Source organism: Mizuhopecten yessoensis, unplaced genomic scaffold (genome assembly GCF_002113885.1).
Source record: "Mizuhopecten yessoensis strain PY_sf001 unplaced genomic scaffold, ASM211388v2 scaffold10713, whole genome shotgun sequence".
Taxonomy (NCBI): domain Eukaryota; kingdom Metazoa; phylum Mollusca; class Bivalvia; order Pectinida; family Pectinidae; genus Mizuhopecten; species Mizuhopecten yessoensis.
The window spans coordinates 382,125-396,381 of record NW_018408684.1 but is presented as its reverse complement, the minus strand read 5'-3'; the positions used below and the strand labels follow the sequence as shown (position 1 = coordinate 396,381).

At 33.6% G+C, this 14,257-nt stretch overlaps 1 protein-coding gene across 1 annotated transcript; it reads left to right on the top strand.

Annotated features, from left to right (window-relative positions):
• Window positions 1-7,256: 7,256 nt before the first annotated feature.
• Window positions 7,257-13,596, top strand: LOC110461986 (peptidyl-glycine alpha-amidating monooxygenase B-like). The gene is made up of 12 exons (XM_021515745.1): window positions 7,257-7,558; window positions 7,711-7,762; window positions 8,127-8,214; window positions 8,541-8,635; window positions 8,935-9,006; window positions 9,573-9,624; window positions 10,006-10,070; window positions 10,389-10,472; window positions 10,761-10,837; window positions 12,086-12,139; window positions 12,354-12,403; window positions 12,762-13,596. Exons 1-12 carry the CDS (start codon window positions 7,331-7,333, stop codon window positions 12,973-12,975), a joined length of 1,131 nt encoding a protein of 376 aa, XP_021371420.1. The 5' UTR covers window positions 7,257-7,330; the 3' UTR covers window positions 12,976-13,596.
• The last annotated feature ends 661 nt before the right edge of the window (window positions 13,597-14,257 follow it).

Sequence of the window (14,257 nt, the reverse complement as noted above, 5' to 3'; positions counted from 1 at the left end):
TTTTTTTCCATATCTATCAAACATTTTTTCTGGTAATGATTTCCAATTTGCTTCACTGCCATCAATTAATCTTTTCACCCACCCCACTCTCAACATATCTATATGTGACTGAATATCTCTTATTTTCAGCCCGCCCTGTTCATACGGTCCTATCATCGTTTTTCTCTTCACCTTTTCACTACCTTCCCATATAAACCAAAAGACCTTTTGCTCTAATTCAATTATTTGACTCTTTGATATTATTTGCATATTTGCTAAATATGTTATTTTTGGAATTAAAAGAGTTTGTACTATAACGGATTTTCCGATGAAAGTGAGTTTTCTTTTTTTCCAATTTTTAAGCATTTCATCCATTGTTGTCTTTTTACTTTCCCAATTCAAATTATTACAGACTTTTGTATTTGTCCCAAAGTATATTCCAAGTGATTTAATTTCCGTTTTCCATTTAATCCCCTCGTAATGTTTTCCTTTTCTTTTATTGCTACCCAACCATAAGCCCTCAGTCTTATTTTTATTTAATTTCAATCCTGAGAATTTTCCAAATTCTTCTACAAGTTGAATAGCTTTACGAATATCATTATACTGCAAAAATAATGTAGTGTCATCTGCAAGCTGCGCTATTTTGATGTGTTTTCTGTTTAATTTAAACCCTTTCACATCAACAGTATTTCTTATTTTGGTAGCCATTAGCTCCACCGCAATTACAAAGATTAAACAAGAAAGCGGACAACCTTGTCTAATTCCTCTTGAGATCTTATATTCACCTGATATCCAATTATTATTTTTTACCAATCCTTTAATATCTGAATATAATGTTTTTATCCAATTAATAAATGACTTACCGAATCCAAATCTGTGTAAGCTAGCATACATGAAGTCCCATTCTATTGTATCAAATGCCTTTTTAAAATCTAAAAAAAGGATACACGAGTCTATATTATTTTTTTCTGAATAATCAATTACATCTTTGATTTGCCTTATATTAAAGCTTATAAATCGATTCTTAATTTACCCATTTTGATCTGTGCTTATTATTTTAGGCATCACCTCCTTCAGTCGCGTCGCTAATACATGTGCTGCAATTTTGTAGTCTATATTCAGCAACGATATAGGTCTCCAATTTTCCAGCTTTTCAATTTCATTTGTCTTATAAATCAATGTTACTAATCCATATGTTTGGGTCTCACTGAGCTCTCCATTAGCATAAGCTTCATTTAATACATCTGTTACTAAGGTACCTATTTTTTTCCAAAAAAACTCATAAAATTCTACTGAGAGTCCATCCATTCCAGGACTTTTGTTTTTTTTTATCTTTTTTACCGCAGCCGTGCATTCTTCTAATGTTAATTCTCCATCACAAAATTCCCTATCTTTATCTGTTAATGTCTTAATTTCTTCGATAGTTTGTACGTATCTATCTATGTCATTACCATTCTGTTGATCGGATTGGTATAATTTCTCATAGAATTGTTTTATAGTATTCATAATTTTCCCTCATTCTTGAACTCTTTTCCCATTTTCGTCTTCAATTTCATGTATCACTTTTTGTGTTTGTCGGTGTTTTTCTAGGTTTAAAAAATATTTTGTATTTTTCTCTCCTTGTTCTATCCAGTTAGATCGAGCCCGAATCTGTGCGCCTTTTGCTTTATTTTCGTATAAATCTTCAAACCTTGATTCATTTTCTTTTATTTTTACCTGTTCATTTTCTGTTAAATTTATTTTCTTATGTAAGTGGTTTAACCTATTTTCCAATATTTCAATATCAGACTATCGTTGCTTTGATTTGTTAACACAATAATTAATAGTTTCGTGTTTGAACATTGTCTTGCAATAATCCCATGTTGTTCTCTTATTTAAATTCTCCTTGTTACATATTTGACTGCTTTAAACTGTCTAGTATTATTATATTATATTCTTCATCTGCTAAAATACTATTATTTATTTTCCATACACCCGGCCCCTTTTTGTCACCTATAAATAGTTTCAGTGATATTGCTTGATGGTCTGTAGATTTAATTTGAGCTGGACGGATATCTGCTGATTTTATAATACTGAAATTTCCCTTTTCTGTTAAAAAATAGTCTATTCTACATGCAGCCCCTTGTCTGTTTCGTCTCCACGTATATTGTATTCTATCTGTGTTCTTATGCCTCCAAATATCTAATAAGTATGCTGTTTGTATCAATTGTTTAAGTCCATATGTTATATTTTTATGTCTAATCTTTCCTATTGTTTTTCTGTCTCTTTGATTAAGTACCTCATTAAAATCACCACCAATAATTGTACTTCCTATACTCTTTTCCTTTATTTCTTTTGTTACTAATTTAAAAAAAGCGTTCCTTTCATTTTCAATATTTGGTGCATATATATTTACTAAAGTAAACATTTTATCACCAATTTTCAAATTCATTAAAATGTATCGACCATGATCAAAAATACTGTGGTTAATAACTACAGCATTAAGTGATTTTTTTATAAGTATCGATACTCCTTTCTTTACTGTTTCGTTCCCCATAATTATGGAAACAATGTAATACACCATTTACCTCATTATCTGATTATTATCACATAATTCATTAGTGAAGTGTGTTTCTTGTATCATTAATATGTCAGTTTGTTGTTGTTTTAACCATTCGTATGTTCTCAGTCTCTTTCCTTTGTCTCTTAGCCCTTGTACATTAAGGGAGAGAATATGTATATATTTCTTCATCGTGTATTACCATCATTCTCTTCTGTGCCTTTCTTTGATTTTTTTGCGTCATTCAATTCTGTTGCTGAAGGCGGTCTTTTTTTTGACAGGCTTCTCGTTCTGTCTTGCCCCGGTGTTTTAGAACCTTCCTTAGCTGAGACTATAAATTGTTTGATTGAGTTTGTCTGTCCATTTCTATCTTTCCTTGATGTTCTATTCTGTTGTTTTTTCTCTGTTACAGTATTGCCAGTCTCCGCCTTATTTTCGTTGTCTCGTTGTTGATTGTCAGTTTCGTTGTTTGTCGCTGTCTCTGTAAATATCTCTGCCTCTGTCTCTGATTTCGACTCCGTCTTTGACTCAGACTCTGTCTCTGACTCATTCATGTCCTTGGAACAATCTTGTCGTTTATGTCCTCGTTCCTTACAGATGAAACATGTCCAGTCATTCTTACAATCTATCGTACTATGTTCTGTCTCTAGACATTTGTTACATTTTTGTTCTGTGTTTTTTTCTGTCTGTCTTTCCGTCTTTGGTTGTCCGTAATACCAAATGGTACTGTAGTATTTTCCGAGTCGTAGCGTTCTCGGCAGCTCTGATGTCAGTTTTTTTACAAACACTATACGATCTCCTGTGTCACAATTGGTAAGTTTATTGTTAATTCTTAGTTTTTTCCCTGTAAAGGTCTAGTATAACACATCCTTGCTCCTCAAGACCTCGCTTAATCAGCCCGTCGTCAGCTGATAACGGTACATTTGATATTTTAATTCGCGTTGTGCTAATTGGATCATGCCTCGGGCGTCGCGGATTTTCCGGTATAAGGAATACGTGTTTCCCTCTAACGGTTACGCGGGTCGAGAGTAATCTGACGCGATCAGGAATGTTGTCTGGGTATATTCGCCACACATCACCGGTACGTTGAATACCATTGAGTCGTTCTGCTGGTATTACAGCGCCCAAACTCAGTGTGGTTTAACCATTGTTTATTAAAATTGTTAATATTGTCAACTTCAAAAACATCCGTTTCTTTCAAAAACACCGGTTTAGCAGTGCCGTATCCCGGGGGGGTATAGGACCCCATCGGTCACGCTCGCGTCCATCGTGTTGTCATTACTGGCATCCAGTGTGACATCTTTGTCACGTACATCAATACCCAGTACACCTGTATTGCTCATAGCCTGTGCGTATGTGGGCTTACTGGCCGTCTGACTCACTTTCTCACCTACCGATGAGCTCACCTTACTCGCTATGTACACTAGCATGGCAATTACCCCGGCCAGGTCCGTAGGCCCTGTTGAATTTTGTGAGGTCATATTTTAAAATTGCTTCAATATTATCGTATTCAAGGTTCACAATGTTCATGTACAATATATGATACAAACCGGTAACCTACCCAAGTATCTGTCCACCACTTGTAAATAGGTAAATTTATTAAACTCTGATAAAATTCTTCTGATTCGAAGTATCCACTACTGTACCGTAGCTAGCGGCAGATAACTGTACTTCGATGTCCTACATTTACAAAATAATTTGATATTTTCATTTTTCTCGAACTCAAAAATTGTTTCCATGTTGTACATGTGCTGGGTTATATGTCCTTAGCTTCAAAATAGCATCAGTTGATACTGATTAGTCCGTACATATGTACCAAGTATACGTAGTTTGCATTGAAAAATATCGAATTGACGTTCACAACATGTTTGCACGCGTCATCATAAATAGTGTAGACGATACATTCACTGAAGCCAACTCGAATTTTCTGCAGCTATACCACATTATTTAAAATATTTTGATCTAGTTTATTCTTATTCCTACATTTCTACATTGTAGGCATTGACACATAATGGTTATCTTTGATGTAGTGTACGTATTTCATGCATTTATGTTACTTTTAAAAAGTTATCCTGAAGACATTTTAACACAGGTTCAAATACCACGAAATGTTCTTTCTGAATTTTTCAACAAACTTTAAGAAAAAAAAACTAAATTTTCATCTCGGAATATTGGCATATTTTCCGATTTCTGATTTTAAGAACATGATTTACTTTTTAAAGGCGCATTTTGCTGTTTCATTTGCTTCTTCATGTTAGAGAAAATATGCAGTAAATTATCTTACAGTAATTGTGTGTATATATGTTTTTGTAATATGATCACTATTGGCATCAGAATAATTGAATGAAAAACAGTGGAAATGCGACATGAAATAAACTTTAAAGTATAATTATGGATAGGAAGATATTTCGGCGTATAACTGACATGTGCAAGTATAAATACATGTAGTTTCAAAAGGAACACCAAATTAAGGTCAAAATGATGTTTTATAAATGTGTTCATTATTGGATCCTCGACTATTCTACAAGACCTTTTAATTCCTCTGTACTCTCCTGTATTTGAATGTTCTTCGTCTTTTAAAACTGGAGAAAAGGCGGAATCTCTTCAAGATGTACTTCGTAATGTAATCATAATCCTAATTGTATACTTACATACAATATATCACTGTTAAAATTAGCATCATAATGATAACCATAGGCCTCTGCTGACTGTCTTCATTTCAATATCACGACTGCCCAGCGTGTAACGCCATGATAACTTTTTAACAGAATGATTAACAAATCAGAATATTTCAATGAAAAATTCGTGTTCCTTGAAAAATGGAAAGGCGTAATATCAGATACAAAACAAATCTATGAAATTTGTTTGTTTAGAGTTTTGCATTATTGCAACAGCTAAGAAAAGAAAGTCAAAGGAAAGAAGTATTAAATATTCCAATATGGACAGCAGATCGATTTTCGTTATTTATATATCTTCATGCAGATGATATATAGATGAGTGATTTAATATCGCCAATATTTGATTTGCAAGTATTTCTGAGGTGCTTTGAAAACAACGAGCGAGGGCAAATCCATTGCGGGAGGGTTCAATATGGGGTTAGGGCAACTTAGTAGAGACCGGTGCAAATGCGGCCCTGGCAGTGGGGTAACTCCAGCCACTCCTGATATTTTTGGTCTTGAGCAAATACTTACAATTTTGAGGATCTTAGCAGTGCTGTTCATTGGGCAGGACATTTATACGAAAGAAATGGCGGGAACACTTTAATTTTAGATTACTAAAAGCGAGATTTTTATTGGGGGGGGGGGGGGGGGCGTTTTGATATATATATACGCCAAAGATTTATTCACTGTACTAGGAAAATATTTTCAAGATAATAAACTGACGTTTTATTATAAGATACCCGGATTTTAGAAAAACGTAAATAATATCATGAGAAGCGGAGAAGAAAACAAACAAAATTTGTAAACATATGCACACAACAACAAAGGATGGGTGATACCTCAGGTATTTATTGAATTGGGTTCGTACGTTTGTTAGGTGTTACACATTGACAGTTGACAGATAACATGTATTCACCTGTCACAGGTAGCTACAAAAGGTGATATCTGAAGGTCCTGGTTCACCATGATTAATCAGTTGTAATTTCAAAGAAAAAACAATGTAAACAAAGTAATACACATACAACAAAATTAAAACAAAAGTCTTTTAACCACTACTTGATATATTTTGAATGGCCTTCATTTCGAATGTCCATTTTTTCATTTTATTTTCTATTTTTGATTGTGGTTTCCATCAGATTGACACGTTCGGTATATGCACTGAAAATAATGATCCTGTACCTTAGAATATGTAAAGAACAGATAGCTTGACAGCAAGGATTGTCCAAATGCCTACCCCCTCCACACTCTACCCCCACCCCAACCCCAACCCCATTCCCCCTAAAGTTTTTAGATATATTATTTTTAATGCAATGTTTTTCTTTTAAATATGTGTTTTGAGTTACAAATATAATACAAAAGGGGCATAGTGTTTGAATATTAGTGCGTTTACAAAAATACTTTTTCTTTGATCTTTTGATCTTTTCATCATGTAAGATTATGGTCTCTAGAGGTACATGTAAGCGTTTAACAATGCTTCTTTGAAATCCTAATTTAATTGTTTTGTGTGTATTTCAGTACTTTTTAAGATATTTTTTTTATATTGATTTTCAGTCTAATAATGATGTTTAACCCCCAAAACATATTTTGAGGGCTACAAATCTGGGATCCCCTGAACACCAGTATACGACCGGACGTGATATAAAACGCATTAAATTGCTTCGCATTTTATATCAGTAAACACCTTACGTTGGGAAATACAGATTAGATAATCCGATTATATATCATAAAAAATCTCTGCCAAAGGAAGATCTGATTTTTTATGAAGATTTAACTCCAAGCTATCTGTTTTGTTCTTTAACGTACACATTGAAATTATGCAATTCTCCTTGGTGTAACTGAATATCATCAACACATGTGTACTCTTTTACACCTCATCACTCACTTACTCTTTATTTCACACCTGTACGGGATACAGGTCAATGTAATACAGGAACACATTGGTGGAGACCTGTTTTAGGTTATAAAACAGGATACAACAGTTTATAAGGTTGGACTGGTATTTCCAATAACTGTTTCTGGTAATTTCGAGTAGATCACATACGCACGTCACTTCTTGCAAAAGGGTCAGCAAGGGCGGAGCTTAGGCGTGCTTAGTGGTGGTATAAAACGGAGTTGATTTCTTGATAGATTCAGTTGATACATTAACAGCAAGATGTGGACAGGCAGTGTAGTGTTGACACTTGTGTGTATCGGTACGGCGTTAGGTCTGCCAGCGTTTTCTAACTACCATAACAAGAACAACCAACCTGACAAAGATGTCCCGGTGATTAACTTACCTGGAGGGAACAAAGATGTCCCGGTGATTAACTTACCTGGAGAGAACAAAGATGTATATTTTCAGCATATGAGACTCCCTCTCAGTACTTTTGTCGGTGAAAACGTACGTATTAAATTAATACATGGTGGTTTTTTTCCTGATTTCCATTAACGTTTTATCATTGTTGAATGTAGAGAAAGAAGCATAAGTTTATCGAATAATTCTCATTGTGGTCTGTATATACTCATATCTTCTTCTTTTTCCTGTGTTTACAGAAAGTTGAATATGCTTGCTCAGCTTTCCGACTTAAACCAAACGAATATATTGGTAAGTACAGTACATATATACGTTTATTAAAATTCCATGCTGACATGAACACCACGTGAAAATCCTATGAACGTATTGACAATGTACCGTTTTTTTATTTCAATTCAGAACTAATAAACTTTCGCAACTACAAAAATTAAATCCAATATTCTGTCAAAATAATTCAATGATGGCGTTTAGGTAATTTGATTTTTTTGTTGTTAAGAAATTCATACACTTTTAAACATTTACATTTCCAGTTTGACACTTCATAGGTGAAAATACACTATCTGCACAAAAAAATCATTTATTTCTTTTTCTTCAATGTTATTTCTTTTACCAATGGAAAAGTGTGTGACCATTCATATATATATTGTTTAAACAGTTGAATATCTACCACTTGGAAAACGAGATGACACATATCACATAACCATCAGTGTGTGTGACGCCCCCTACGATGATTCGCCTGTTTGGTGAGTTGGTATGCTTATTACTAAAATGATTTATCGAACTGCTCATTAATTAATTTGGGACAATTTAACACGACAAAATTCATACGATTCAGACATGTACATATGCAGCGAAAATCACATTTCCGCCGTTTTGAGATCAAAAATGTATATGAACATCGAATCACTAGAAATATATTCAAAAAACAATACTTAGCAAAAATGTATTCATTGAGCGCGTTTATAATCGTTTCTTTCATGTGTTGTATTATTGAGGTAGATGACTTTTAGCATATTCCTATAGTAAAGTGTTTAACGTGTGCTTGCATCATTTAATATTTTCATCACAGGGAATGCATGAAGCCTTCACGTGTTTGCAAAGGACAGAAAAGGGAGGTCATGTATGCCTGGACCAACGGGGCTCCGGGCTGGACCTTACCAGAAAGTAGGTTCCCTCTTTCGATTTTTTATCGTTAATAGACATAGACTGGTGTTACATTTTCTGTTGTGCATTTATAGGATGGTTGGGTCATACATAAAATATATATTGCTGGCATTGTTCTTTCATTCAAATGTTAATAGATCTTAACATAACGTTGAACATGTAGGAATACGAAGGCATTCCTTCCTGTAATCTTTGTACGATTGTCCCCGACAAAGAGAAACTAAATTCTTAACATATAAAATGTAATCTATATGAACACCACATCGTGTCTATGCTGAGTGTTTACTGTTCTGTCATAGTTGCCGGGGTGTACACTGGAGACAAACCCAAGTACATTATCCTACAAGTCCATGGACGAGACGATATCTCCAGTAAGTAATACATTTTTATTGCGAAATATATCTCTTAAAGAAACAACCTTGACACTTACTTTTAGAACAACCAATTAATTTGAAGCCTTTGTAATATACTGTATAATATAAACTAGATGTTTGCTGTGTTGACATACTGTATAATATAAACTAGATGTGTGATGTGTTGACATTGATAAGATATATTTTTTGTCACTGCTTCTGGTAACTTTCATAAAACAAATTGCTGATTTTAAAGAGAAAACTGAATATATGTGTATTTTTTATTTTATTTTATAAAACATATTTAATTACTCAGGAATATACATTTTTCGTGGGTTGTCTGGGGATGAGCTGCCCAAGCTACGACTCACAATACATTTTTTCCTCACATTCCTAATTAATATATGTGTGTAAATATATGTATACAAGCATATGCGTTTAAGAGTCAAATTCTTCTCTGTAATAACACATTGTCTGTGTTCGTCGACTTTCACCGGACAATTTGGTAGCGTAGGATTGAGTTAAAGATATCCTTGTTCAGAAAAAACTTTCATTTGCATATAAACCGATTGTTTGTCTTTCAGATGAACGAGCGGCAGACTTCGCACATTTACGGTTGAAAATAAAAACCACAAGGTATTTATTTTGTATGATGTTATGACCTAAGACAATTTATATATCACCAATGATATTTCAATAAATTATATATTAATTCCCTTTGTCGTTAATTTGGTTATAATTATGTTTCATAAACGATCGTGAATTCATATGACCCATTATCACTTCAAAACTTTGTTGACAGGCAATTGTTTTGTTTGAAGAGTCACATTATATAACAACATCAATAGTTTGTTTGGTACTTTTCTTAAAAAAACTTCCGAGTATAAAGCTGGTCACTATAAACAGAGCATAACTTTTTTTAACGAATTTGCACATATAAATACAAAGACAGTTGAGAAATTTGATATGTAATCCTGAAATATAAATCTAATGTACAATGTTTTATCTTTTTAACAGACCACCGCTAGATGCTGCTATTGGTATATACTCTGTCGGTGGCTTTGTCCCTGCTCATGTGGAGAGTGAGTAGAATTTCCAATGAATTACAATACTACGTGTCACCGGACATGTGGGTATTATATAAATCATTATCAATACAAGTACAGACAATTCTAACATTATTTTGATCAGATTTAAGTTCTTCTTCTTATAATCGCAGTGAATGCATATTAGGTATTCAGTTATTGGAAATATAAATCATTGAAGAATTTGTTTGTTTTATATTCATGAAGCTAGAGTTTATAAGTATACTATTGATAGTATATATGCAATACAAGTGCAATTCCTTTGCAACAATCAGTCTGGAGGGAACCGTCTGACTAAATATATTTTACCCTCAGATTTCACTGCTGATGTTGCGTGTGAATGGAACATGACCAAGCCCTCACCTATTTTGTCATATGGTTTACATACACACAGCAGAGGTTAGTATAATTACGTATTGACATGTGACCTGATAATGATCAAACAACATCTTTAATTAATGGAAAGATAAACCTTATTCAAAATCAGGGATGAAGTGATTAACACAAAATGATTTTGATACTTTTCGAAAATCTCGAATAATAGCTTATGAGTAAACAATTTATTTTTTGAGGCATGCGATAGGTAGGATTACAGTACATTTCGCCACAAATGCAAATAACCTAAATAATATGCAAGTCCGTCTATTTGTGTTTGTTTTCTATGATATCATATATTTTATTTTCTAGGTATAGCACAATCGGGCTACATTGTTAGGAACGGCGAGTGGATTGAGATTGGACGTGGTGATCCATTGTACCCTCTGGTGAGTTCAATTATAATAATAATTATTATTATTATTCGAGTTTATTATATACCGCTTTATCACAACCTAGCTCGTAGGTCGTCTCAACAATGTTCACAAGTTATTATCCGTGGTTATAAGGGCCTTTGTAACCAGTCAATATCTTTCTCAACTCCCTGGGGAGCATACAGCCGGTGCTGCCATTTTGACGCTTACAGCTAGCATTCACTAAATCTAGTACTTCCAATCCACGTACTCATTTACAGCTGATTAGACTGGAACAAGCGGAGTAAAGTATCTTGCTCAAAGATACAACGCTGTGCCGTTCCGTTACTCGAACCCGCAACCCTTCGGTCACGCACCAGGCGTCATACCGCTAGACTACCGTGCCTCCAATGTTTAATGTTTTAGAATTAAAATGTTTCTTTGACGTCATGTGTTTTTCACTGTATAACGTATATTTTCAATACCGGTTGATATTGCCCAGTGTCACCCCGAAGATATCAAAATTATTTTATGCAAAGTCCTCTACTTTTTTATATTTTCATACCAGTAACAAAACAAAACAAATTGAAACCAACATGGTATTAGTTATTTACATTCTACTATTTACAAGAACCTTTATAAGTTGGACAAATTATTAAGTCTATGTAAAAAAGCATGGCGCATAAAACGCTCCTTGTATCTTGTTTGAATATTTATATAATATTTTGCACTGTCACTCTTTGAGGCATTTTCCATTTAATGATGTCTCCCTCCTTCAGTAGTTTAATTATGAAATGTTTGTTTCTTGACATACTTACATATCGTAAAACATAGCATACAATTGAGAAGAGTTTTTACTCTATGGTGTTTCCTTTGGGGACATAGCTCGTTTTTCACCGATAGACGTATCGTTACTTCAGATTTTAAAAAAACACCGATTTGAATAAACTCGAAATAATAAAAAAAAAACTGTTGCTCAAAGTATGCCCGTCCTCAATACTTTATCTGTGAAACAGACGTTTCTTTTTTATCAGTCACATCGCTATTCCAATTCCTTTCCTATCTCTGGACGAGCCTCCACGTTTTGTTATAATGTAACCTTGTAATAAAAAGACCCATTAAAAAGCAGTTTGAAGACAGAGAGAACAATCAAACGAAATATTTAATGTATCACCCGTTCACACGTAGCACCATGTATCTCCCGTCCACCAGTAGCACTTATGTGTAAGCTTTTCAGCTATTTTATTTTTCACAGCTTCAACGGTTTTTTCATGAATATTACAGGTATTGTTTGACGTCACAGATAGAAACATGTGGCTTCAACCAGGAGATATAATCGTAAGTTGTGATTTATATCAAATTATTGAATGATTAAGAATAAAAAAAAATAATATATCTATTTTCATATAATTTCTTTTATAATTGAAATCATGGGTTTTTACGTTTTTTCAATGTATATATCTTACGTCAAATAAAGCTTAAATAGTGTCATTTTATTAACAAGACATATCAACAATATATTTTAACTATATCAATTAATTACCTGTTTCAGGCATCGAGATGCACGTATCGTAATACAGGAGACTCACAAATACCCATGGGGTAAGTGTTCATGACGAATTTACCTGGCACATTTGTTAAAAATTATTGAAACTCAAAACTAAAATTCTATGAATGTAGGTGCAAAATTATTATTAAACATTACGAAAATCATAAATGTACATCATTTTTTTTTTAAACCCTAAAATATCTATAATAAATTTTGATTTACTCATTTTGTCAATTCGCAGATTTTAACAACCGTCAAAAATATCCTCGAATATATTTTAATAGATATTTTTTTAAATTCTCACATATCTACTCTCACAGACAACAATAGTTTATATATACCTTTAAAAAAATGCCTTAAACTCAATATTTGTCATATCCGTTACTTACATCAAACATTCCGTCTGTATAGGTTCACTCACTTGAAGGAGATGTGCAACTTATTCCTGCATTATGGCGTACTCCACGACAGTCTTGATCAGACAAGGTCCTTGTCTTGCAGTGCCAGCGCACAGGAGTCTGCATGGAAAGTATTCGACAACATTCCAGCCGACGCTAGCGACCCTAGCGGCGACACGGACCAAGCTCGATACGTCAAACAGTATCATCTTACTCACAACTACTAAACACTAGAAAGAAATCCGTCACACTGTTCTTATAAAGATCACTTATTTAATATGTCTCGGGTAAATTTTCGCTACATTGCTGTATAAATATTCCTGACAATAAACAACGACACCTACCTACCTTTCTATTCAGGAGTGGGAATGATATAGCCAACACCTCTGCATTGATAGGAGATCACACTGCAGGAAAATACTACGAGCCAGTCATTGGGACTTTTCCCTTGTTACTTCGTGTCTGTTCTTCATTGTGATAAGCCTTTTTATAGTATTGTATATTTTAAAACTAAATATAACATGTATATTGATTAAATTGAATTCCTGGCAAATTTACTTCAATGTGTTTCATACCATATGTATTAGCATGGCTGACAGAGGAATACTGGAAATGTTTACTCTGTTCTAGCACATCGCTTTAAATCCGGGTTTTTATTGACATCCATGTAGTATGTCCTTTATGTTGATTTTCTTCGGTTACTGTTGTCCGCCAGTATCGATGTTGATATTACAATCTGCCTCTTATTTGTACTGACGCTGTGATATAGAGGTAGCAGGCAGTGACAATTCTTTGTCATATTTATTTTACATGAATTTGTCAATAAAACAATTTCAAAGGTTACTTAAGCAACTGATTTTATTTTATTTTAAAAGTTATCAACTTGATTAAGATGGACGTAATAAACAAAAGCACCTATAGTTGTGGAGTTTCTTTCTAACATCATTGATTATGGCATTCTCGCTTTATTAAAGAGTTAAACGAAGTGTGTGTGAGGTGTGATATTTTGCTAATTAACATTAACAAATCACACAGCTTATAACACTGTACTTTACCCAAATTTTACCCTCAAATAATCCATTTTGTTCATCAGTTGTGATCGTTGGTAAAACAAACGACTTGTGTAAAAATTAGGACTCCATTATCGTTCGTCATCAACGATAATTTTATCGATGGAGGACAAATGTCAATCTCCATATTTTATTGTTTTATATCTTAACCAATCAAAGTGACCGAAAATGTTGTGTTAAACGTTATTGTTTGCTTAGTGAAGATATTTCTGCTGTTTTATGGATGGCCTGGTGTTGATTAAAATGGGGAATTGTGGTAGAAATATCTTCGTAATTTTACATTGTTCTTTAAAATAACATAGACACAGTGTTTGATGTTGTTAGATGTGATCTACTTCAGTGAATTACCTCTTCTTTATTTGACAATCCATTTTTATTTGCAAGAATCCAAATAAAGATTAATATTTTTCTTTAAATTTGATCATTAAAACACCTTTCT